The 26,615-nt window shown below is 38.0% G+C and overlaps 1 protein-coding gene across 9 annotated transcripts in view; it reads left to right on the forward strand.

Annotated features, from left to right (window-relative positions):
- ESRRG (estrogen related receptor gamma) overlaps window positions 1-26,615 on the forward strand; it is a 371,220-nt gene that overhangs the window by 335,901 nt on the left and 8,704 nt on the right. For all 9 annotated transcript variants that reach the window (XM_066546421.1, XM_066546417.1, XM_066546420.1 and 6 more), the window contains one exon: window positions 20,196-20,465. In XM_066546421.1, coding sequence (XP_066402518.1) covers window positions 20,196-20,465 — 270 coding nt within the window. The remainder of the gene's footprint in view (window positions 1-20,195; window positions 20,466-26,615) is intronic.

Here is a 26,615-nt window from a genome sequence, read left to right on the forward strand (position 1 = left end):
ATTTCAGTTCATTCCAGACAGCAAATTTAGTGGAAGGTATAACTGGCTTGTCATCACACTACATTATTCCTGGCGGTTCATGCAAAGTTCACAGACAAGCTTCAAATGGACATTGCTTTCTTTACTCTCCTTAACAACATTCCCACTACCACCACCAAACTTCAATAAATGACTTGAAATGCTGTAGGACATCACTTCCATCAGTGCACAAAAAGACACAGGAAGAGAAACATTGCCCCTTTTCTTAGTTGCAGGCACCTTGTGCACATGTAAGACTGAAGGCCAGAAGTTCCCTAATACCTGCTGCATTCTTTCTCTCTCTTTCTCTTCCTTTGTTTTTAGATGTTTTAATCTGAAATTTCAGTATTTCCTCAGAGTAACTTTTCACAATTTTTTCAAGTTTCCTCAGGTTTAGTAAATACAAAACAAGCAAAGACAGACAGGGAGAAGGATTGGTACACCAGCTTCCCTCCCTCTCTCTTCTCATCCCCATCTTTTAGACGAGTGAAAATTCAAACTGTTTTTCTTTATCCTTTTTTTTAAATTGATTTGGGATTTGGGAAAATTGATTGCCTCATGTGCATCCCAGGCATTAATTGATACATTTATTGTCTGATTTGCAATGTCTTCCTTTCCATTAATGACTCTATTTGTGTACAACAATTTACATGCTTTTCAAGAAAGAAAGAGGCATAAGATTGCACCCTGGCAGCAGGAGTGGCAAAATAAACCAAAGCCTCATCTTAAGCAGCACAGCTTTTATTGACTGATATATTTTTGACTGATTTATTATTGTAGGGTACAGGCCCTAAAATTGCATACCTGCAAGGACACTGCTAATTTCAACAGGAATTTGGGCCTGTTGGAAATGATATTATTGGTCCTTCTTACAGTGATGAGTGACATGAGAGAGAGAGAGAGAGAGAGTGCAAAATACTGTCTCTCTGCTCCGACACAAGCGGCTGTGCGGAAATAAGAAAAGAGGATTTTGTAGGCTTGTGCTGACTTAATGTAGGTCTCAAGCACACCAAAGCCAGACAGTGGGCTTACTGTGCTTGACCTTAAGAAACTTCTTGCCATGAGCTGTGTGCCCTGGGTGGACCTGCTGCTGCAGCATCCTGTTAGTTGTGTTTGTTTCAGCTAACTTGCTTTGGGAAGCTGAACTTCAGGTGCTTTGGAGTGATTTGTGGAGAGATCCTTTAGTCCCCTCTGTGAGAAGATAGTTTTCACAGTAGCAGTTTGATTTGATTTGGTAAATGAATTAAATGGAAATTAGTGAAGAGGCTTTCTAGTGAGCACACCTACTTGCTTTGGGTTCCCCATCATGTTGAGCAAAGGGGTGGGGAGAGTGGTTGTAAAAATATGAACATGTAAATCCTGGGTAGACACTGTGTGTTACTTATTGTTGGTATCAAAACTCATGTTCTTTAATGAGAGGAAATTGCAAAGAAATAGTTGTAAGCTGTAAACAGTGTTGATTCCACATGCCAGAGATCTAAACTTAAACGTACCATCAATTAACAAAAATCTCTTGTTATTTTGAAAAGAAAGATGTTATTACCTATGTATATATATTTTTTTATCCTCAAACTGGTGTCAGTCTCTAGCAGCTTTGTGAATATAAGAGGTTTATGCCAGATCTTAATGAAGCAACTAAGTAATTGTAGCTCTGGTCTCAGCAAAGTTTGAGCTTCCTGGCATTTTACATGAATGTGTTCCTGGATGTTCTGTACCTAAGTTGCTAGACTGGTGCTGCCAAATTGTCTTGCAAGTCTCTCATTTTTGTAGTCTCCAGAGACCAGTGAGGAAAAGCTGCACACAGAGGTAATGTGCCTAAGAAGCTCAGCACCAGAACCTTATGTTCTGTCTAACCATTTTACATACTACCATGGTATGTTTAATTTGCTTCTTCATCAAATCAATAATGGGTCTAATTGAAAAAACTGGCAGAACTACAGTTCTACAGTTCAGCCTGACTACCAGTGTGAGTGTTTTCAGGAAATCAGAGATGTTGCACAACTACACAAGTGACACCTGTGTTAGTGCTGCACCTTTGCTACCAATGTGTACAGAAACAAACATTACTCAGGTGCAGCACCTGTACCAATTGATCACCATGCTATCAGAATTAATCACCTGGTGTTCAGCTCAGAGAATAAAATTTACATCTTAATGTGTGACACTTATTCCACACACATGCACTGCTAAAAATGATACTATTCATTCCTGTTGGAAAGTGTGCATCAATTTTTTGTAGGCCTGGCAGGTCTTGTTCTTAATATTAATTCCCAAATATTTGGGGTTGGTGCTACATCCTTTTGTATACAAACTTATACAGGACTGTGTAATAAAATACATTGTAGTCCTGGAGTTGCATGTCTCATATCCTGGCCTCACTCTCACAAGAAAAAGGGATTTCTGAGGATATTTAGTGCTTTGCAGAAAATAACCCATGTGAGGAAAAATAAATAAGTTTGGCAGAGTACAAGATTGGATGGCCCAGCAATGATGTAGGTGCATTGGCTGACAGTGTGGAGGAGCCTGTGTGAGAACAGAACAAACTCCTACTGACAGGAGTGTTCAGTTATGCAAAGTCTGGTCAGCATCCGTGGGGCTGGCAGAAAGATCCAGGCCAGGTGCACCAACTGCAAGATGAGGATTCCAAAACACTAATTTTAAAAGGAAGAAATGTGGATTTCAAGTTTACATTTTGTATAATTGCAGAGCTAGTGGGGGTTTGAAATATGGCAAAGCCTTAGTCATTAGCATAGGGTAATCACCTTTGCTGTTTAAAGAAAAAGAATAACAATAGAAAAGGTACTGTACATTGACACATGGAAATATAACGGTTTTCAGAGAAATTTTGTGTGGATTTTTTATTATGTGGCTAATTACATATTTACATGTAATGGCACTAGCAGAGCCATTACAGTCCATTGGGTAAATAATATGCATTTTAAAAACCATTTATAAATATGTATTTATTTGATGGACCAGAACGGGTTTTTGAAGTCATTCTCATCCACTGAGTAAATAATATATGGATTGCTTTTAAAAATAAATATGTATTTCTTCAATAGACATTTCAGGCAATTGGGTAAATAATATACATTTTTCATATATTAAAAGAAATACATACAAATGTATAGAAATCTGGCCTTAAATATGTATCTTACTGAGCAAAATGACTCAAAAGGTGTCAGGCTTAGCTTTGAAATTTCTGTTGAGAATTGTCAGTTTGTATCACAGCCCAGAGTTAATTAAATGTATTTTGTGCATTTTCATACAAACAGTATAATATCAATGTCTGTGTACAGTTTTACTTGGTGTTCTTCCTAATGCAATGCCAGACACATTTGTGGGCATTCATTTTGTGGGCATAGTCCTGCATCCACAGAAATACATGGGGAAGAGTGGTCACCTTACTAGGAGCCATTTCAAACTCTCTTGTATTGCTCAGTTTTAGCCAAGAAAAGGTCTACAAAGTATATTCAGCATTTCTTAATGTTGAATATACTTTGTAGTATATGTAGTATATGAAGTATATGAAGTGGATATGAAGGGGATAAAGGGATAAGCTGGCTAAACTACTTAGAAAAGGGGCTTCATGTCTTCTCATACTTTACCCATTAGCAAACAGTGAGCAATAGACCAAAAGATCATGAAGAGGAAGTGTTGAAGTTGAGTTCCATCATTTTCTAAATATTTTAGCCAGTTTATTTCTTCATATATTTCACATATTTTATAGAAGCGTTGAATATACTTTGTAGATCTTTTTGGTTAAAATATTTGTTGTTGTTTTCAGACATTAAATGAATGAAACAGCATAACAGTCCTGTTAATTTATTTATATGTATTGTATCTTTAGTTGACACAGAAAGATTGTGAGAAAGAGAAGGACTTTGTGACTCCAGCAGAATTACAGAGACAGTGGAAGATTTGGGAGGCCAGATTCTTCCTCATATTTTTCCTGTATAAATATACCTCATTCTATACACCTATGCTTCTGACATCACCTATAATACAGTCCTGAAAAGTGCTGATGTTAGTAAGTTAGTTAGCTCTTTGACAGGGGTGTATTTGGCAAGTGCCAGGTATAAATGACTTGTGCCCTGTGCAGTCAGGATAGCTAAGCGGGATTTTGACAGAATAGATGAGAGAATTCTCACCCCTTTCCTTCTCAGATCACTGATAGGGCACTTGACATCCATAAGGGAAGCTACAGTAAATGTCTGGTGACCATAAAGAACGATCAGCAGACATTTGAAAGCAGATGTCTGGGTCAAGGAGAAAGCCAAAGAAACAAGAGATGATCCAGCAGTGTTGGCATGTGAAAATTTTGATTTAGACCTCTGAAATGGTGCATCCTCACAAAACACAACTGTGCTTTCTGTGTAATCTCTAAAATTACTGATGAATGTATCCAAACACCTGGTAGTAGAGCCAGTTTGAGGTATTTGGGCCCATCAGAACACTTGGTGGGTGCAAGAATGTAGAAATAGGGTAAGGATTGCAAAATGAAACCCAACTCTTAAGCTTTTGAGAGCACTGAGAGCTGCATAGTAAAAAAAAAAAAAGTGTAGGTAAATTAGTGTGGACCAATTAAGGACAGGGCATTGCTGGTGGCACTATAAATTGACATACTGGTGCCCAGAAGGAGTAAGAGGGTCTGATAGCAGAAGAATGCAAAGAAAAGGAGGAAGGCTGAAAGCAGCAGTGAGGGAAATGTGGTTACGTGAAGTATCTCTGGGCATACCTAACACTTCTCTGTGAAGCACAAGAGTAGCTGAGATACTCTGGAGTGCTTGCCTGGTCATCATCAGTCATCGCTGTGCTCAGACACAGCTGCTGGAGTATGTCACCATGCTGATCATGAAGGGAGAGAAGGGAGGTGGTGATACCAAGGATCATCTAGGGAAGGGAGTGTGTGCCTTAAAAGATGGGAGACATGGAATAAAATGTGAAGGAGCAGAGGGATAAGATGGCACAACTGCACAAGAAAGAGTTTGTATCTCAGTCACTCTGCAGCCATATTGAATATAATTGTTAAATTCTTTGTATAATTAAAAGAGATAGGAGCATTCATACATTTTGTTGCAAATTGATACGATCTTTTTTGCCAGTGATCTGAATAAGATTGTACTATAGTTTTTAATTTAGCAGATTAAGAAGCACAATTAAAATATCATGAAAAAGATCGTAATCTAAACCTCTGGGGTTTTTTTGCTTATCCCTGCCAAGTTGATAACAAGAGCCGGTGTATGTAACAATTACCTCCACTACTGTGAATTTACTCTAGTTTGTGGGCTGAAGTGTTAATAAATACCTTGCAGTATTCCAGAGGGAGAAGCTTTCCATCTAATTAATAAAACTGGGAAGAATACCCAGGACACTGAACCATATCTTTCTTATTAGTGTTGGCTTCTACAAAGGAGAATCCCTCAATCTCAACACATTAGTAAATGTCATACTCCTGGGCTGCACAGAGACCTCTTCAAAAACTGCTGATTCGCTGTGGAAAAAAAATCGCCACAGACTTCAGAAACAATTCAGCAAGGGAGTACCAAGTGTAGAAAATCAGTGTAAAGCATGGCATGCATTATAGCAGCTACGATTTGTGCCCCATTTGGTGAATATTCAAAGAGGAAACATACAATTATTCCCCCATATCCCTTCCTTTTCTGGTCTGTCCTAATGCTGATACCTTTTTCTGTGTCTGAATGTGGCCTTACTGCAGTGAGGGCTTTTTTGAGACTTTGTTCATGTCTTCTCTAAAGCAGGTTTCCTAAAAACACTCCCTACTCATATGTAAGATACATGCAGCTGAGCTGTTCAATAAAAAACCCAACCCCAAAAATCACTTGAAGAAGGAAAATGTTTTATACCCAATACTGAAAAGAAAGTATTTCCCAAAATATGTAAAGCTAATTACCTTTTCCTTTACAGTAATTTGTATTTGGCAAAAATTACTTACACCTCAGCTAGTTCTGTTTCAAGGTAGTTTGCAACTAAACTGCAAATTGACTTTCTGACATGCAAAAAATTCCTTGTGCTTTATTAAAATCTTACAGTAATCTTAAATTACGGAATATTTATAGGCATTGTCTAACAGACTAGACATTTACCATAGAGGTTAAAACTTCATGCATTTCATTTGTAAAATAAAAAATTGTAAGATGGCATTTATGCATTTTCTCACATTATCATCATTATTTTTATTAGATCAGTGTAGTAAACTGGTATTACTGCCTCAGATAGAAATAGAAATAACTTCTTTGTATTTACTTCCTACTTGAAGTTCTTGCTTTTAAAAATTTGTCCTGCTGTGTATATTTGTAGCTGCTTTTTACTCTACTGATATGAATGATGGGGAGGATAAAAAAAGGTAAAGCCACAGAGTTTATCTGTGAGGTTGATGCTAATTTGGCTAAATGAGTCCACCTGATGGAAAGCAGAGAAGGTAAAAGATCTGCCAGTTTCTTTGTCTACATCCATTCTTCTCAGTTTTCCTACTGCATTTTTAAACACAGGTCTTCACCAAATTCTGGTAAATTTTAAAAGTATTAGAAGGCAATTTAAAGTCCTGTCCAGGAATTATGGCCTGGTGGTGTTTGTATAGTCTAGTATGTAAATGCTGGGTTATTTTCCCCATTAAGAATGTTTATGATGCTTCCACGTGCACTGCAGGAGCCAGATCTGTTCACACCATGTACAGTGGATACTCACCATACGTGCAGTTTCAGTAAAGCATGTTAAAAACAGATACTGGTCCTTAAAGACCATATATCAAGCATCCTCAGCATTATGCCAGAGGAACCTGAATCATGCATTCCCTTGCCTGTCTTCAGGTGCAGCTTTGTTGACCAGTGACCCTTTGTGACTCTGTTCCCTGTTTCAGAAAATACTTCTTTGATCTGACCTGGGTGATGACATTATTATTTTGTCCTTCAGCAAAGACAGTTTTTTATATTAGAAGAAAGAGCGTATTTAATAAGCAAAGAGTACAAGTTAATGAGCAGGTGATCTTTATTCATTTCGGTAGCTTTCGGAATACCCTGGGTTTGCTCAGTACAAATGCATGCGTACACAGGCTTATGCAAACACACACTAATGCATGCACCTGCCTGCTTTTGTGGCTATGATAACACCATGGATCTTCCTTATCCATTATTTTCTTCTTTCCACAGTAGCAGTACAGTAAGAGCTCAGTTGCTGTGATTTTGAAATTCTTACCCTGGGGCACATCTCTTCTGTTCTGAGCTTCACTTCTTAGGAGTAGGTTTGAAACACCTCAAAGAAAGGCAGCCCAAATTCTGAGGCTTCAGTTTTTAGGAAACTGTGAACTGAATGCTATAGGTCATGGACACATAGTCTGCTGCCTTCAGCAGTGATCAGTCTCAGGGGATGGGACATGAACCCCATAGTAGGCAGAAGCCTCAGGAAAACTATTTTGAATTCCTTATGCTTAGAGATTAGATGAAATAAGGAGGAAAAATATCCTTGTCCTCTTAATTTGGATTTGAGTATTAATACCTAGAGCTATTCTGGCTGTCCATGTAAGCATCAGTTCCCTCTCTGAGTTCTTGGCTTCAGTGACATCCTTTGGCAAGAAGTTCTCCAGTCCAGGTACTCTGTGAATGAAGAATTTCCCTTTGTCTTCCATTTTGAATTTCCTGCATTTTACTGTAGTGATGCTTGGTCTGTGTTTTGGAGACAGACAGAATAAGAGCTTTAGAACTACTTTTTATTTCATTATTTTATGTACACTTCTACTGCGTTCTCTTGTACATCACTGTTTTGAGGAAGACAGTTCCTGCTTTCTGAGTCTCTTTTCATAAGAGTTTTTTTAGGTACTGCTTTACTTTCTCTGAACCTCCTCTAAATCTGTCATGTTTTCTTTAGAAAGGGCCAAGCCATTCTGTTAATCTATTTAAAATGAGAGAGTACAGATGGTATTTTTATTTTAACTTTTCTTGCCTTCTGAAGTGCTTTTAGCCTCAACCACGAGCATGGCATCAGCTTCACAACTGACTGTGGGCTACTGGAATGGGTACTAATAGATGCAGTTTCCAAGCTAAAGTTTTCACACTCTTCCCTGGATTCTTTCAGAATTGGTCAGGAGCTGCAGCTCTCCATTTCTTTTCCTCACCTAGAGATCATTTAGTCAGCCTTGTCTCACTCTGGTGGGACTAACACTGCATACTCAGAAGGCCTCTTGTCTTAAATTAAAGAGGACATTGATGGAGGTCAACTCCATAACTAGGACATAAACTGCATTCTGGTGTTGCAGGTACCAAGAGCATGTATAAGCCCCTTGTTTCTTTAACTTGCTCTGAATTTTAGAAGTATTTTCATTTTCAGACTGAAAATAAAATAATGTCGGACAATGTTGCATGAAATTGCATCTCTGGTGCTGCCTCCAGTGAAAGCCTATCATCTAACTTCACCTCTGTGCATCTGCTCATGATAATGCATTTAGAAATCAGGGATGGTTGCTTTTTTCAGTCTCAGAAGCAAGTGACCTGGATTCACTTTTAAAAATACGGTTTGCAAACTTGTTGGCTGGGATTCTTCTTTTTGAGGATAACTTGATTTGTCCACTAAGTCCCCTTTGTCAAATTTAATAGATGGATCAAGTGACCCCTTGACTTCCATATAAAAATTCACAGTTCTTAAAAAATATGTAATTTTGTGGGGGAAGTGTTAAGGGGTTTTGCATCTTTAAGAAACCAAACAAATTCCAAACTGAATAACAGAGTCAGAGAGAGAAGGTTGCCTTTCTGCAAGCCGCCAGCTTTCCCAAGTGTCTCATCCTCTCCCCTCTGTCATCCTGAGGCAATGTGCCTGCATTTGTGTGTAGATTTATAGTTTATCTTTATCTATGGCTTCATCTGTAGGTAGCTATTATAGCCGCCTTGCCTGGATATTGTTTGGGCCTGATAGATCTGTCTGTAGTTCATCAAAGGGGAGCTGAGTGGCTAAAAGCCATTGGGTCCAGCTGAGGATGAAATACGAGCCATCAGCCTTGGTAATGGCTGTAAAATTTCATAATTACACGGCCTTTATTACATTGCATAATGATCCTGAAGCAGTATGGAACAATTAATTAAGATTTTCAACCGTGGCTCTTTCAGAAATTAAAAGGTGCTAGTGGCTGAGAAATGGGGAAGTGTCTTGTCCTAAAAGCATTAGGGATGCTTAAGAAGTACTTCCTGGGTACTTAAAAAAAAAGGAGGGGGGGGGTGGGGAGGAAGAAAAAGAAGTGAAGAAAAAAGACAAGAGAAAGAAGATAACTAGTTAAGCAGCTAATGTCAGAGTAAAATTTTTTGTACTTGACTGCTAATTCTTAATGTCAAAGCTGGATCTAAAATTCCTGCAATAGTCACTGCCATAAAGTTGTTCCTTTTTTTGTTCTGTAAAAATCTTCATGCCTTTTTTCCCCCCCGTTCTGTTCTAGCCATTTGTCACATTTATAGAAGTTGAGCTCTGCACATTATTAAATAAATGCATGCCATGACTCAGGAGGAGGGTCACTTAGCTGTGTATTGGGTGTACTGACCAAGGATTTACTCTTACCCACTTCCTCATGTCTGAGGCCATTGAAATTCTTTTAAGATCTCTGCAGTTTGACAGACATCCCCAATGAAGAGATTTTTTTTCTTTACTGTTTTGATATTTTTCTTCTTTCCTTTTCATCTTGTAAATGCAGCATGTCAGATGTAATATAATATTTTCCATGAGATTGACCTCAGACCTGATCAGAAGTAATTAGATTCCTAAGGTGCTGCAAAGGTGTCTCACGGATTTCTGATGTACATACTGAAAGAAGAAGTGTTTATATATGTGCAGAGAATAGGCAGGGGGAAACAAGAGGCCTGAAGCTGCACGTGTGCACATTACCTGTTGTGATCACCTGCTGGGTACAATTCTGAACACCAGCAAATTGTGACCCAGGTGGGATGTGGAGTACTCACTGTGCCAATGGCAGTAAAAGTGGTGAAGACAGCAAAAATAACACTGGTGATCTCCATGCTCCAAGGCTTTCAGGTGCCTTTCAGAGGAAGGAATCTCCTTTTCACTGTCTTCCTGTCTCCCTCAAAACTATTTTGATTCATGCAAACTCTCAGTGTAACTCCTAGCATTGAATGTTACTGTTTTTAAATTGACCAGTCATCATGTAAGGTCCTATCATTCTAAATATTTGATGAGAAGCTAAGGTCTCTCCAAGGCACCTCTAATCATAAACTTCCTACAGGAAATTTAGAAAGGATTATGTGTTTCAAGGAGGAGCCGGCTGCTTAAAGTAAATTCTCTTGTTGAGTCATTTATTCCCTTAATAGGAATTTTCTGATCTGCTGTCATTCTTGTTCACACACTGGGTGTCACTGCCTCTAAAACACTTGTCATTCTTTAATGGAAACAAAATAGTCATTGCAGTCAGAGCCGCAATGTCATTCCACTACCCCTTGCTGCGTCGGCAATAGTGAAAATGACAGAGCGGCTCTCAGTAGGGGTAATTAAAATGTAAATATTGATATTTTATTATTTGAAATTACTTTCCAGTGCGGCATTTAATATCTCTCCATCTGTGCGGCTCTGTTTAGCGGTCACTTTAGTGCAGCTCTGGGATGCCAAGCGGCGGCTTGATCCCCGTTATGTCAAAATGCTTGTTGCTGCTTAATTTTGATATCTAATTAAGTGGAAAAGTACAGTCCACACTGTAATCCATGGCATCTTAACCAGCTGCTTGGGTATATTTAGAATTAATCTCCACTATGGAATCATCCTAATGTATGCAATTAAGAGTCTGCCGATGGCTAATTAGGTGTATTAGAATCAGGCAGCTTCCTTTTTTTTTTCTTTTCTTTTTTCTGTCTTTTTTTTTTCCCTGTGTGTGGACTGTTGCAGACTTAAGACACATCCTCCAGAGATGATCTTAATGGTACATGCACACTCAACTAAGTAAACTAGAAATTTCACATTCATGTAGGAGAATATGTCTCTCTTCCCCAAACCAGGGAGACTGTAAACATCATTTGAATTTTTTGGCATCTGCAGCACATTAAGAAAATCAACTAACCAGCAGAAAAGTTTTAAAAATTAGGAAGAGGATGGAAGATGTGTAGGACAGTGGTCTGAGATGTTATTTTCCTGCCACAGGGTGAGAGTGGATATTTACCCAAAATTTTGCAACCTGGTGATTTTGCTTTGGCAATGGAAAGAGATTTTAGGTAGCTCAGCACACACAGGGTTAACAGAGATCTGTTGATTGGATCGCAAGCATGGTTGTCTCCGTATGCTAATACATTCCTATATTGGATTCATATTATTCACATGATTGGGGAATTCCTGGAAACCTGACTTTGCCTGATGGAAAGATGGAGGAGCAGGGCTTGCCACAGCTCTCAGGGAGGAAATGACTGGTGGCTTCCCCAGGGGAGCAAAAGGCAAACAGCAGTGACACCCAGCACTCCTGGAGGAAAAGTACTCTCAAAGCAGACCCGGAGAGGTTACAAATAAAAGGCAACACGTATTAAATGCACAAGAAATCCCTCCTTTCTGTGGAAAAAAACCCCAGAAGTGATACTTTACAATCCAGCAAACTTGACTTTGAAGACTAATGTGCTGAAGAAACCTGAGCTCTAAATTTCTTGATATCCCCAGTCAGTATATGCAATTGTTGGGAGGCTGATGCGTACAAAGGTTGAAGCAAGCAGAACCTGAACTAACACTGGTTGTTGTTACTAGTTTAGCAAGCTTCCTCTATCAAGGTTGTACCTTTTTTTCCCTTTTTTTCTTTTTAGTTTTGTTTAGCTGAGTAAAAATTAAAAAGGAGGCAAAAGGGTCAATGTTTTTTGTTTAATTATGTGTGATTGTAGTTTCTTTTCTGCTAGCTGACCTCATTGAAGGATCTAAGTAAGCCATACCACGCACAGGATATGAAGATATTATGCTGGCTATTTTAAGCTGAACTGTATTACTGTTCTCTAGAATGGATTTTGGAAGAAATTCAGCCCTGTTCATTGTACTCTTTATTTTTCATCTATGTTCACTTTACTAATGACTAAGTGTAGTTTTTATTTTTCCACCTGCAAAACTGGCTTTTATTGTACTCATAGTCAAATATATATATCCACAACAGATTGAAAAAGAATTTGGGTGAAATCAATATTTTTATGTTGAAAATATGATTGATGATTTTTTTTTATAAAGGCTCAGTGAAAGAAAAAATCAGGGCTGTAAATACAATCCTGCTCCATTTTCCCCTGTGATTTCAGGAGCACACCATGTCATGACATCCGCCTCTGCTACCTTCAAAAAGGGGACCAAAAAATTTCCATAGTCTAGCCAAACCATAGTTGAAGGTTAAATTTTAAAGAACTAGAAGAATTATCTTTTAAGAAGCAGATCAGATCACATATGTAGTGCATTAAAAAGATCAGCCTCAGGAATCTGCAAGTTCATACTGCTGACCGGGAGGAGACTTACAGTTTCATTGGGCTGTATTGCACTGCTAGCCTGAATTTTAAAACTTTTTCATTGTCCATGTCTTAGAATTGAGAACCTCACTGCAGAGAGGTAATGAACCACGAGTCCTAACTGTCTTACATAGAGGGGAAAAAAAAGGGGTAAAAAAAAGGCAGTTTCCTGGAACACACTTCAGAGCACCTGGTGATAAAACGAAATACAAGTGTTTCATCTTACATCTTTTTAATGTAAGATTGGTGTGAGTTTGTTGTAAAGCTGTTTGAAATTGGGGAAGTTCCAGTGGTAAAATCAGCCCAAAGGGAAAATCAAGTATTCATCTGTTTAACTCTCTTGTCTTATATTTTCCTTTTTCTTGGTGAATACTGAGATAACAAGGTGTGAAATTAAAATTAATGGAAATAAAGAGTACAGTACTTTCAACAATACGTTTCAAAAATGCCATTGTAAAGTACTCCATACATGGAGGTCTTACCAACTCTGTTCTGAAGCAAGGGCAACTTGCTAGGTTTTTTTATCTCTAGTGGTTCACTTCATAATGTTAGCAACTGGTTATATGAAGTCAGGGAGACATCCTCCATCAGTCCCATTTTCCAGCTCCTTTCCATTACTAATACTAAAGAAGCAGCTCATGAGAGCTTGCACTTGAACTAGAAATAAGAAATTTTAAAGTAGCTGCCTGGAAATATTTGGGTGCTTAGAGTGGGATGTCTCTGATTCCAGTACTGAAATCAGTTTGAGCTGTAGTGGGTTACATCTCACTATGTGCATCTGACCCTGGGAAGAAATGACAGCCTCAAATTGCTCCTGTTTAGTGTTATCATGTAAGGTTTCACAGGGTAAAAGACAAACCAGAAATATTCCTAACTGGTATTTAAATTACATTAACACCTTTTTGTACAGCTTGAGTGAAAGGTCACGCTAGACAAGGAGCATCTTCACTGTTTGTAAATGTCTAATTTGCTGCTTTTAAATTGCTGTGAACTTCACTTACTTAGTCCGGCTGAATGAATCCAGTGTTGCAAATACTTCTGACTAGCGAATATTTGCTTAGTGAGAATCCATTGTTCATAATGGATTGAGAGGGACATGCAGTGTGAATGCATTTTTATTGCCATGCCATCTCTCTGCTGTTGTTTCAGTGAGATGAAAGTAGCGTTGTGATAACAGCCCCGGGTTTCTTAGTGCTCTGTGTGGCATTTCCCGTCCTCCTGGTAGGTGTTAGTGAAAAAGTGCTTATCACAGGCATTTTTCCATGTTATAAAATATAAAAAAAAATATGTATATTTTATAAGAACTTGGACAGCAAGAGTTAGGAATGCAAACACACTTTAAGAAAACCCGATGAAAGTGCACAGGCTTTGCTGACAACATCCCAGCGTTGTCCAAATGTATTTTTTTGCTCCCCCCCCTTTTTTTTTTTCTTTTTTTTTTCTTTTCTTTTCTTTTTTTTTTCTTTTTTTTTTTTTTTTAATTGAGGCAGAGTGACTCCTGGGCACCTCTGTGAGTGCAGCCCGAGCTGCCCTCTCCCAGGGCTGCACAGATAACAGATGGCAGTCGCCACTCATCGCGCCGCTCGCGACAGAGCCCTGGTGCTGCCTTTGCAGTGCTCTGCTCTGGTGGCAGGAGGAGAGGGGAGGCTGCACAGCACAGCATCGCCCAGGAAAGGCAGTGCTCTCACTGTGCAAAAGTTACTGGGTGGAATCCATTTCTGAGCTTACCTTTAATTGCAGAACCTCAGTTCCAAGGAATGTGGAAGCTGAACTCAGCAAACAGCATAAATAGAGCCTTTGGTTGTATTTCTGGTCACTTAGAGTCTGTGCTTTTGGAACTTGATTTTTCATTTTCAAGTCTGGGCAAATACCTGTGTTTTTTATTTTGTGCGATGATACCTTTCACGTGAAAATTCTGAGTCAGACTTGAATTTCAGCTGGTTATGGCATCGTGTGCAATTACTAGCCTTTGACCAGGGGCTCCATAAGCAAAGGGGTATGAAAATAAACCCAAACCAAACCTGAAATAATGGATTCACCCTGGCATAATGAGTTGTATCTGTTTCTGTTCCAGCTTTCATGAAATTTCATCCATAATCTGGGAAATATGTTTGGTGATTAGTGAGAGCACTCTCCTTCTGTCTAATGGTTTTCAAAACCACTGAAATGTTTGTGGGTCTTGATACCTATTTTTAGATTACACAGTATTTGAAATGTAATTAAATCAATTTTTTCTTGAATTACTATAATAAAAATGATCTTTTAATTCAGCTCTGTGTGTGAGATTCAGCCCTACATATAGCCTAAAAAAATGAATTAATGCCATCCTCTTGGATTTTTGAGAGAATAATAGCAAAGGGCAGTCAGGCTGTGAAGGTTTCCTTCAGCAAATTCTATGATCATGTCTAGGAAACATTACATTGCCCTAGCAGAAATTTCACTGGTGAAATTTCCCTGGCCTTTGTTTACATCCCTGGAAGGCAGCTGAAGTTGCTGGATGGATCCAAGCGCTTGGCTGAGTATGTGCCAGGGAGGGAGTGGAGGGCAGGCTGACAGCTGTACATCTGAGAGTGCACTGGACACAAATCTGATCTTGGAATGGAGGTTCTTCACATTCTCCTCTGTGCAGGCAGGATAAGCCTGTTGGTTATTTGACCATGAGGCCACACACTCTCTAAATAAAGTAATCCAAGCTAAAATGTGTTTTTTAAAGTGTTTAAAATATCAGTTTGTTCTTTTGACAATGGTGACTATGCATCATTTTTGAAATTAAAAAAAAAAAAAACCTATGCTGGAAACATCAGTACCTATAAAACATTTAGAAGAAGTTAATCTATCAAAATTAAGTGTAAATAATTTAAAAATCCTACTCTTGATATTTCAACTGTGTAAATGTATTGCATCTGTAACACACGAGTGAACATGTCATGAGCAAGTGCAGCTTTGATTATAAAAAATGTAAATGAAGATATTTGAAGTACAAACCTGGGCAAGCAAGAGGAATATTTTAGTCATAAAGTTAACAATCACACAAACAACCGGTAAAATAAATGGGAGGCAATTACCAGAAAAGGCAAGCAACTCCCAGATTTGCCAGCAATTTCATACCTGGTTTGATCAAATGTTCAGATTTCTAAACACATATCAGAGGGGAAGGGAAACTCAGTCCCTGCAAAGTGAAATAAACTCTAGGATTTAAGTCTGAATAGCCTGATTGAGGCATTGCATCAAATGTTTACAGATGAAAAAAATGGTAAGTCCAGCCACTGCCTTTTGTTTTTTTGGCCAGTAGTTCTCGAAGTGCTGTGTGTAAGGCACAGATCTTAGTTCAGCACTTGACCATCTGCAGCTGCTTCACTCTGGCCCCTAGTGAGTTACTGTCCACGAAGTCCATCTTAATGAAGTAGAGGAAAGGGTCTTCAGGAATATAAAAGATTTACCCTGCTTAGCATGGAGCTGTGTGCAATGTGAAATAGAGAGCAAGTGGTGCATGTGCTGTTATTTGAAAAGATCTGTGGTTTAAACAGCCCTGTTGAAAAGGCTGTGAACTGTGCTTGGAGCTGGCTTGGAGTGCTGAGCACTGCAGAGTGCAGTTAGCTCAGTGCCCCTTGTTCCTATAATAAAAATGCTAAGGCCTTTTTACCTATTTATGTCTGTTTCCTTTGAGCTTTGGGTTTACTGGTATGTAAAAGGAAAAAAAAAAACAAGCATATGTTCAGTTGCTCAATCAACCTTTTTTCTCAATCCACACTCAGTGATCTCAGTGACTCATTCCGGCATAATTACAATTTGAGTGTGATACACTGTAGAAAAGTATCTATTTTTAGCAGAAGAAACATTTTAGTCCCTGAAAGGAGGAGAAAGAAAGGAGAGAAAAGGAAGGAAATCTGTAACCAGCAAATCAAGGCTATTGTTAACTGATATTAGGAGACACCCCATAGATTTACAATGCTTGCACTCAGCCACATAAAAACCACAGTGAACAGAATGCCTACCAGGGGTTAAATTCATATGCCTGCGCTGCAGCCTATTTCTGTCAACACTCAGCTCAGGAAATAAACATTTATGCTTTCTGAAATGAAAGTGTATTTTTGAAGACTAGCCGTCAGATATTTTTTGCCCTTCACACTTTCAAATGCTTAGCCTTTTTTGTAAGTTGACTGCAAAGTGCATCAGTTTGCTAGGCAAAAAGAAAAAAAAAATCTTGACAAGTGCCCATGGCATCATTGTCAAGCACACGAGTGTCTAGTGGAAGATGGCAGGAGGGTTGGCACGAAACATGCTTCCTTCAAGCTTCTTACCTCAGGGGTACCTGACTCTTGAGAAGCCTTTCAATCCTTCCAAATGACGTTGTTGCAGACTGTCATCTGGTTTATTTGGAGTGTGCTGTATCGCAGATAAACACGCTGTTTAACTGCAGGTCAAGGTACGGAGTCATCCTGCCAGCAAACGCCTCAGATACATCAGATGGCTCTGACTTGGGCAGAGAGATGGAGAGAGATCAAAGTTGTCACCAGTATGGTGCATGATAAAGGGGGAGAAAGGGGCACAACATTGTATTTTAAAATGTCATTACACAGTTCTGTGTTGAAAGCAGTGACCTGCAAGGCTCTGAAGGATTAAGGACCCACACAATGCATGACAAAGTTCCAGCCCACACCATCATGCAGCATCTGAGGGCGGTTTGGACACAGCTTGGAGATGGGACTGGAGAGATTAAGACTGGTCAGAATGCTGGAAGGGTCCAAGCTGGAGACTTCTTAAAAAATAGTTACAATTTAATATCGAAAATATCCCCTTGTCAGAGAACATGGTTGATCTGGGGGATTCACATAGCAAAACCTCACAGACTCAGGTTTGGCATGAAATAGGTATAACCTTCTCCAAAGAATTAAAAATAAATCTCTGTATATAAATATATAAGCTTGTGTTATCTGTTATTTTAACTGTGACTTGTTGAACATATTAAAGGGCATTGCTGTGGTACAAGAGACATGCTGGATGCTTTCACATTTTATGAAAAAACAAAACAAACCCAGATTAATTACAACTTGATTCAGCTTTACATTCCCATGAGGGATACCTTTAAAAGTTAAAACATGCTTTCACTGAACAGGCTTTCAAGGGAAAGTTACTTCGATCAGGAACAAAATAGTCATGTTGATTTGATTTATTATTGAAGGGTGGAACAGCATGCTTTATATTTGCCAGTTTTCCTATAATGTAAAAAATTTCTTTTGATTTTTTATGTGTCATATAAAAACAACTGGTATATTTACTGCTCCAGAATGCAGATTTTTCAAGAGTGCAGTACAATAAATAATATCAACATCCCATTTTCCCCCCTCACAGGGCATATGTAATTTTCTTTGACTGTGGCACACAATAAATGTTACTGAAACATACTATTTTTTATTTTTTTAAAAAATAAAACCAATGCCAAAGAACCTGTTTGAAAATAGATAAGTGAATAAAAGAAGGAAGTTGGGGGGTTTTCAGGAAAACAAAAGAATACAGAGAGAAATTGTGGGTTAAACTTTTTTAAATCAAAACGGATTTTATTGCTATTTGCTTAATTAAAACTCTCAGAAGTGTGTGAAACATTGTTATACTCGAAAAATTGTTAATTTGTAAATCACAGGGACAAAAGGGCTCCACTGCAACTTTAAAGTTTCTATGCACGTAAATGTCAATAGAGTGCCTTCTCCATCATCAGCACTAAATTCACATTGATGCCTCTTTTCTTCTCTGTATTGATCCTTCCATGAGAACGTAGATTTGTATCTGTTAATTAATGCGTCCTGAAACAGCGTTTGTATTAATCAGGCAGATAAGAAAAATTGGATGCCTGCACCCTCATGACAACCGTAAAAGTGCTGGCCCTGATAAAATCGTGGATGGACCTCAATAAAAAAGTTCCTCCTTCCACTCAATAAACTAATCATCCTGCTTTTAATTATTCGGCAGAAAGATGTGTGGAGATTGGAGAATGTGTAAATCTATTTACTAACAGCAGTGTCTGGGAGGGAGAATGGGGCTGTCACAGGACGGTGCTGCAGGCTACATTCTCTGTCCATCTGCTGCTGCAGAAAAACTGGTTCTTGAAAGCCGGCAAGGAACAGAAATGTTGCAGCTAATTGAAATCCTGAATTCCTCCCTACAACCTTTGAAATTATTATTTCTTCTCCATCTTATTTATTTTAATCACAGATGTGTTATTTTCCACTGTCACATCTTTAAGGCTTTTCTGTTGTCATTGGATCAGGTTTTGTTGTTTTGGTTTTTGTTTGGGTTTTTTTTATTGTTTTTTTTTTTGTTGTTGTTGTTTTTTTTTGTTTTTTAAGGCAGAGAGCTACAGTTCTATCACAGGACTCAAAAGACAGTAAGAGAAAATGAAAACAAATAAGGAGGGAGAGAAAAATGAGAGAGCACATGCAGCCAGTTTTATGTTTCATTTTTTATGGATGCCTGGTGGTTTGGATGTGGGCTTTTCTTTTTTATTGTATTAGTTTTGCTGCTTAGTGCTTATGGAGAAAATCTTGTTTGGAGTAGATGCCTTGCAGATTTGCTAGTTTATGATATATTCTTGCATGACTGTAACTCTTGACTTTAAAAACAGAAAAATGCATTTAAGTGTAATTGAACGCCAAAAAGAATGTTCTTACAGCAGGAACCCTGTCAAAGGACATGTAAGCAACTCCATAAACAACTAAATGAAAGCCTCAGACATGTCTTAAGACCCTTTAAGAAAAGCTTGACTAATCCCCTTTGATGATTTTATTAAGTACTTGTGGTTGATAGTGCCAACTGGAAAACTGCTGCATTTCACCAACAGGCCAGGAAAATCACTTCCTCTCCCATATTGTTTTCTAGCACCTAATGTGATTGAGATTTTAGCAGTTTGATATAATAAATTAACAGGTACTGTAAACAAGAGTCTAAAAGGTAAAGCAGCAAAGATGTTTGCCCTTAGTGATCCTATTAGGAGAGACAGCAGGGAGATGGGGGAAAAAAAACAAGCAAAAGTTAAAGTCATTAAGAGGCATTTAATAAATGTTTGGTTGCCCTCAGAAAAAAGATGGTGTGATTGCTATTCAGTTGGCACTTTGGTGTGCCACCCTGTTATTTCAACAAGTGTAGCAGTGCCAGGAGCCAGAACAGAAGTGATTAGGGTCTTTTCTGAGAAGGGTGGGTGTTCTCTTTTCCCTGAAGTTAAAGTTCAAGAATAATTTTTTTATTTTCAATCCCTACCTTAATTCTATTAAAACATCAAATTTCCCCTTTTAATAAAGCTTTCTATTTTTTCTCATAAATTATCCTTCTTGGATTATGGTAGTTGGTAGTGGTGGATAGAGTAGGGAGATCCCTGTGTCACAGCGTTAGGTTTTTACAACTAAGCACAAGTGTTTCACAACAAAGAAGATATCATACAAATCACAGATTGCCAGTGCAGTACCCCACAAATTAATATGATTTTTACAGAAAGAGCCTGCAAGTTCTTGCTTATTTAAAACTTTTCTTTTGATTAGAAAATGTTGGATTTTATATTGATTTACTTTCCTGTAGTAGGATGGGGAGGAGAACACAAAAGCTGAAGGGAGAATAATAGAATGTGTGCATGCTTTGTCACAATGTGTATAAAAATAAATCAAAAAGAGGATTAGATTTCCAAATGTGCTTAATATTTTTCCTGTATTTTTATTTTTTCATATTCAGGATTCTCCACTTTGTCTCTAGCTGACCAGATGAGCCTTCTGCAGAGTGCTTGGATGGAGATCTTGATTCTCGGTGTTGTATACCGGTCACTTTCTTTTGAGGATGAGCTTGTATATGCTGAAGATTATATTATGGATGAAGACCAGTCCAAACTGGCAGGCCTTCTTGACCTTAACAATGCCATACTGCAGCTGGTAAAGAAATACAAGAGCATGAAGCTGGAGAAAGAAGAGTTTGTCACCCTCAAAGCTATAGCACTTGCTAATTCAGGTTGGCAGAGTGGCATGACAATTGCTACATTTTAAATTTCTTTCTTTCTTTCTCTTTCTTTCTTTCTTTCTTTCTTTCTTTCTTTCTTTCTTTCTTTCTTTCTTTCTTTCTTTCTTTCTTTCTTTCTTTCTTTCTTTCTTTTTCTCTTTCTTTTCTTTCTTTCTTTCTTTCTTTCTTTCTTTCTTTCTTTCTTTCTTTCTTTCTTTCTTTCTTTCTTTCTTTCTTTCTTTCTTTCATTCATTTTCTGTGGGCTGGTTTCAAACAGGATTTTAGAATAAGAAATTGCTAATCAGACTTTAAATCCAAAAGGCAACAAATAAAGCAGTTCAAGCTAAGAACAACTTGCTGGTTCAAAGTAATTGTGCAATATGTTCCTAAGGGAGTGGAGAATATTCCACTGTATTATTTGGAGAGTGTTTTACAGGCAGAGATCCCTTCAAATGAAAATAAGTGTTATTCTCCTAAATCCATTTCATAATGCCGACAAGTCTAATCATTGCAATTAAAGCAAAAGAAAGGATGCTGGAGAATATACTATATATTTTCTCTTTAAAGGGAGGTACTGATTAATTTGATAGACTAAATTCAGAATATGGGAGGAGGGAGGAAATCCATATTGAATCTCACAAGGACCACACCTTACATTACGCATCCTTTGCATTTACGAGAATGCTTCTGCAAAAAATTATTACCTGTGCAGCAAGAGTTAAAAAATTTTAGAAAGAATTTTTTTTTCCTGCATTTGAATTTAAAAGTGCTGAACCAGTGAATACTGTCAGATAAGTAAAAATCGTTTGTGCTTTGTTGTTTTTCTTTTTGTGTCTCCCTAATGCTTTATTGTGGTCTTAAGTTCCTTTTAGCATTTGCATAAAGTTCACGATAGATCCCTCTTTAATGACGTGCCGATCATTAGATACCTGTGTGTCAATAACATGCTCTGATGCTATGTTCCATTGACAGTCACACCGTGCCCCTCCATCTGCTTTTGTTTTGACCCTATCTTTGAACTTTATCTTGGTTGCTGGCCAGTAGTTTTCCCTTTAATTACAAGAAGGAAACTGTCAATAAAATCTGTTAAATGGGATGCAATGAGTGGCTTGAATGGGCGGACGGCTATTTGTTCAAATTCTGCAGCATTCAAGGTATTGACAGTTTGTTTTCTGGGGCCATATGTGACGATCAATCTCAGGCTGGGCTCAGCCGCGCTGAAAAATGAAAAACCAGATTGCTTTTGCTTACTTGTGGATGACGACTTGTGATTTGGCGCGGTCCTAGTGAGATGAGACCTTCTGCCCAAATTGCCCCCCTGAGAGCCGGGACGCGTGACTGTTTTTAGAAATAATTTTTTAATTGATTTTGTAATTAACAGTTCATCTACAATATTGATGCATGAATCCTCAGATTGATAGGAGGGAAATTGTTTTCAACAATGAAGTTGTACTTTCCTATTTATCTTTGTAATGTGATTTAGCACTCTGCATTTTTAATTGGAAATATAATTCAAAAACATGCAAAGCCAAAATGCTTATTAGTTTCTTTGTAAAATATTCTCCACCCCACTAACTCTGCCCTTAATTTTAGAATATTATCTTATTCCAGATTTAACAAAATACTGAAAGGCCTCTCAAAGATCAAAATTATTCCTAATTGAAGATCTATTTATAATTTTTGACCATTGTAAATAGACACTTGAGGATGCTTAGCAGCTCGAGGAAGGTTATTTCTCAAAATTGGTCATGCTTAATGATCAGAGCAAGAAAGTTATCTGCAATTAGGAGTCTAAATGGAGAAGGGCATTTGTATTTATTTAAATTCTGTAATTCAAAGACTGAATTAGAAATACTTCTGCAATTTACTTGACGAAAAGGATGAGGGCTAGCATAGACAGATATGATGTTAAATACCACTCCCACTTCCCCCCCCACCCAAAAAAAAAAAAAAGGAAATATATGCAGTGTTTAAGTAATAATAAAAAATAACTGCTGCCAAAAAAAAGTTTAGTCATACACTGTGCATAGAGTGTATCAAAATCATCTGTAGCTTCATTAACTTCACTGGAAATTACAACCAGGATAATGTCAGAGATAAATACAGTTCAGCATACTAAAATTCAGGGCACATTGAAGTGAAAACCTTTCCTTCCCTCATCTTCAAAGAAATAAAATTGCTGTCTTAAAATGAAGCTGTTGCAAGGAGGAGTTAAAAAGTAGCCCAGACATTCCACTTCCCCTTCAACAGTGTTTCAGATGCTGACATTCCGCATTTCAGCTTCAGGTTGTGCATACAGCAGATACCAAACTTCTACCAGCTGCAGCTACAGTAATTTGTAGGTGTAAAATAGCACCTGCAGAATTACAGCCCATCAGTGGATATCAGGCCCTTAGTGTTTCAGTTTACAAAATTGTTAAAATTTAAATAAAATTTAAGTGGAATTAAATATTTTTTTTTAATAGACAAAAGCAGAATAGCTTATTTTCATGTAATAGGAACTTGGTTAATGAAAATGTAGCTCTATAAAAAAACGAAAATGCCATTAGAAAATCAACCAGTAGCAATTCACATTTTAATATATTTTTATTGCTACTTCTGCTTTCTTCCATTGTTTATTTTTTCAGTTTAAAATTTATTAGCCTTTTTATAGCTGTGGAGAGTATAATAAGAAATCTTGGGTGTTTCAGACATTTTTGCCATATCCACACTGTCTAGAAAGATTCCCAGGTTGGCTCTACTGTAAACAGTTGACAAAGATGGTTTTATAGCTCCGTATCTGTGTTAGTGATTTATGATACAATGTCATACATAGTACTTTCCCTGCTGCTGTTTGGAGGCAGGAAAAAGAAATTGTAGATTGTCTTCATATCGATTGTATTTTGTTTGAATAAATACCACAAGCTTTGTTTTGGCCAAAAAATCTCAGTAGCGTGAGCATTGAAACACACACTTTTCTTTAGGTCTACAGAGCCCATTTGTGCAGTGCTGGATGTGAGATAATCCTGCCATTTGGTCCCTAAAAGGTGGGGAGGAGTAGCAGTTTTTCAGGGAGATTCTCTGACAGCCACTATCAAATATTCCCCATGCAGGGCTGGCAATGCTGCACCAGCTTCCATAAATTTCCAGAAATGCAAGATGTGGCTACATTGTAGATTGTCACTGATTCCAAACTGAGTGCATATAGACTCTGAGAAGTTTAAATACACATATAGGAGCACAGCACTGAAATGTGTAGACATTTCAGTCGTGCGTACGTTAAGTCTGTACAGGCATGACTTCAACAGTTTCATTTAATATGTAAATATGGAATTTATCAGGTTAGATTTGAGCATCTGCATTGATTTGATAGTAATTAACACAGCCTTTACACTTCAGAGAAGTCACTCTTTCCTTGGCATTGTCCTTGTCCTGCCAGTATCACGAGTTCCTCCCTTCTTTCCCTGCCTTCTGTACACAGCAGCCAGGAGGTACCTGGGAGCCGCGGGACGCGCTGCCCCGCGTTCTGCCTCGAACCACCCAAACGAGGCGAGCTGGCACCAATGAGCACTTTGTTTACCCACGCAGAAAATCAACTTTGAATGGTTTCCAAAACATGCATGTACCAATTACTTCCTCATGTGTAAGGGAAGGTGAAATATTTACAAAATATGCTTGAAGTGTAGACAAGTGCAGGCATGCACACGGGAACACTCCAGCATGGAAAAGATGGGCTGCTCATCTCTTCTCTGCTAAGACGTGTTCCCGTGTATTGATTGGGGTAATACTAAGCAGGGAGTCACAGGTGAGCAGCTTTTTGAAATTGCCTAATCAGTAAGGACTAAATTGGGCCTCCAGGCCAAATGTTGCAGATGAGTTTAGGAGTCACAACTGAGACCAGAGTTATAAGAGAAGCTCAGTTCCCATCTAAGACCTAACGCAAGGAACTAGAGTGTCAGAATATGTCAGCACATTTGAAAATCTGATCTCTGTGCATCTGCTTAGTAGGCTGCTGGCATCTTGAAAAACCTGACCCAAATGTGGATGCTAGGCACTTAGAGGTACACTGTTGAAAATTTAATCTTAAATGCTAATACTGGCTGTGTTGCATGTACCACAAGAAGGAGAAGAGGACTTCTGCTCACCCTTACATTTCTGGTCTTTATATTAACTCTCATAAAAAAAAAAAAAATTAAGAGAAAAATCACCCTTTCAGTACAGAAGGCGTGTGAACCAAAAAGTAGCTTGTGCATTTTAGCATAATGAAGTGCAGATCAATACTGGTGCCAGTAAAGTTCCATTATCATCTCATCCTGTTAAAAAATTACTAAGTTCTTATAAGTTTTTTAGCTTTCCAGACACAGTATACTCAGAGTACTAGGCTATCACCATTATATGATATTATCATAATAGAAATTAATTGGTAGAGCCCAGTAAATCACTTACTCCACAGGACATCATCTTTATTCCCAGTGCATTTCATAACATGCTGTATTTCATTTCTAATAATGTGTTTCATGTTGTTTTATATAGTCATCTTGTTAGTGTTTGAATTCATGATTAAGACCTATCTATCTTGACTGGACATAGATATGGATGTATATATACACAGACACACATAGCGGTGTGTTAAGGGTTTGTTACCAGTCTTTATTTTGACAAATATAAATAGCAAGGTCTTAACTCTTTTATGTCGTTTTGTATAGAGAATAGTACACCATAGAAACAAATTTTTAGAAAAGGAAGTCACCACCATAGTCAAAGTTTTCATGTTCCTTGCAAGCAGTTTATTCGTCATATTCCATTTTCTTGTAATCCAATAGATGATACCCACAATTCTTAGGGAAAATAAATAATTCTGTTACCAGTTGCTTAATGCTGGCATTAGGAAATGGCAGCTGAGTTGATCAGTGGTTAATTAATGTTTAATCAGTGGTTAATCACATTTTTTTTCTTTCTTTTTCTCTGGAAGCTGCTCATAGTAACTGAGTAACTTGAACCTATTCCTCACTTTGTTAGGGAATAAGCAGATTGTATTTACATGTTAGAAGCGTGAGAGTCGCAAAGGGCAAGAAACAAGGCCAGACTTAGTTGCCCTCAATGGTAATTGTGGTAATTTCTTATAGTGAATAAAAAGTACTTGGAAGTCTTCATTCAACATTTTCTTTTAGTTGGTGTTTCACCCCCAGCTCTCTCATTTGAGTTCCCTTTTTTCCAGGTTTTGTTAGCCTTATAGTGTAGGATCTTGAGCCAGTTCATAGTGTGCTGTTTGTTCTGCTTTGTGGCAAATACTCCTGTGTTTATTGCCCTCACTACCTCTCCTAGTGGAAAGTAGGTCATTTCAAGAATAAAACAGAAAATGCTGGTTTACTATGTATTAACTTCCTTGTGCCAGTGGTTTTAGTTCACTGCTAATCCAGTTAGCCCCTGAAATAAAGTCCCCATTCTATGAAGTAATTCCTTTTCTTACTATGCCTTCATTTTCTAGTGTGTTTTAAAAACTAATTTGAGGCTTCAGTTTTTATCTCTTCTGAAAAGTAGACCAAACCAGGGCAATCCAGACTAAGGCCTCAGTCACTAAAATCAATCACACAAGCCTTTGTTTTCAGTTTTCACTGCCTGTAATTCCTATGGACAAGGAATTCTTAATTTATTCCTCTTTCATTTTCAGCATCTATTCTGATTGAATTGTCCATTTCCAATAGAATATTCCAGATGTCAGACCATTTTTGCCATATTCTTTTGTCAGGGAAAATACTCTGTTTGCCTCTGTGTTTGTCTCTTAGCCTAACCATGCAGATCCCAGCAAACAGTTCTGCTCAGGAAAAACAGGCAGGTCAAAATGAAGTATACATGTTTAGTCAATACAGGGAAGACCAAAGTAAGTGTCTGGGGTAATTTCAGCTCTGGATGGAAAAAGGACAGGAATTCTTGCTGGATGAGGGAACCAAGAACCTGGTTTGATTTGTAATTGGCCATTTCCATGGGTTGCTTCTATCTTAAGCAGTATGCTTTTTAAAATGTCACTATGTTGTGTTTCTCATAAAAATACACAGAAACACAACGTGGGCAAGCACTTTGTGTCCTCATGCAAATCTGGCACTTGTTTCAGGGGGAGAGGAAGGGATTCTGTAGTTCTGAGAACAATTCACCCATTAATAAACACTGGAGTGGGTTTTGTGG

Source organism: Molothrus aeneus, chromosome 3, assembly GCF_037042795.1.
Source record: "Molothrus aeneus isolate 106 chromosome 3, BPBGC_Maene_1.0, whole genome shotgun sequence".
Taxonomy (NCBI): domain Eukaryota; kingdom Metazoa; phylum Chordata; class Aves; order Passeriformes; family Icteridae; genus Molothrus; species Molothrus aeneus.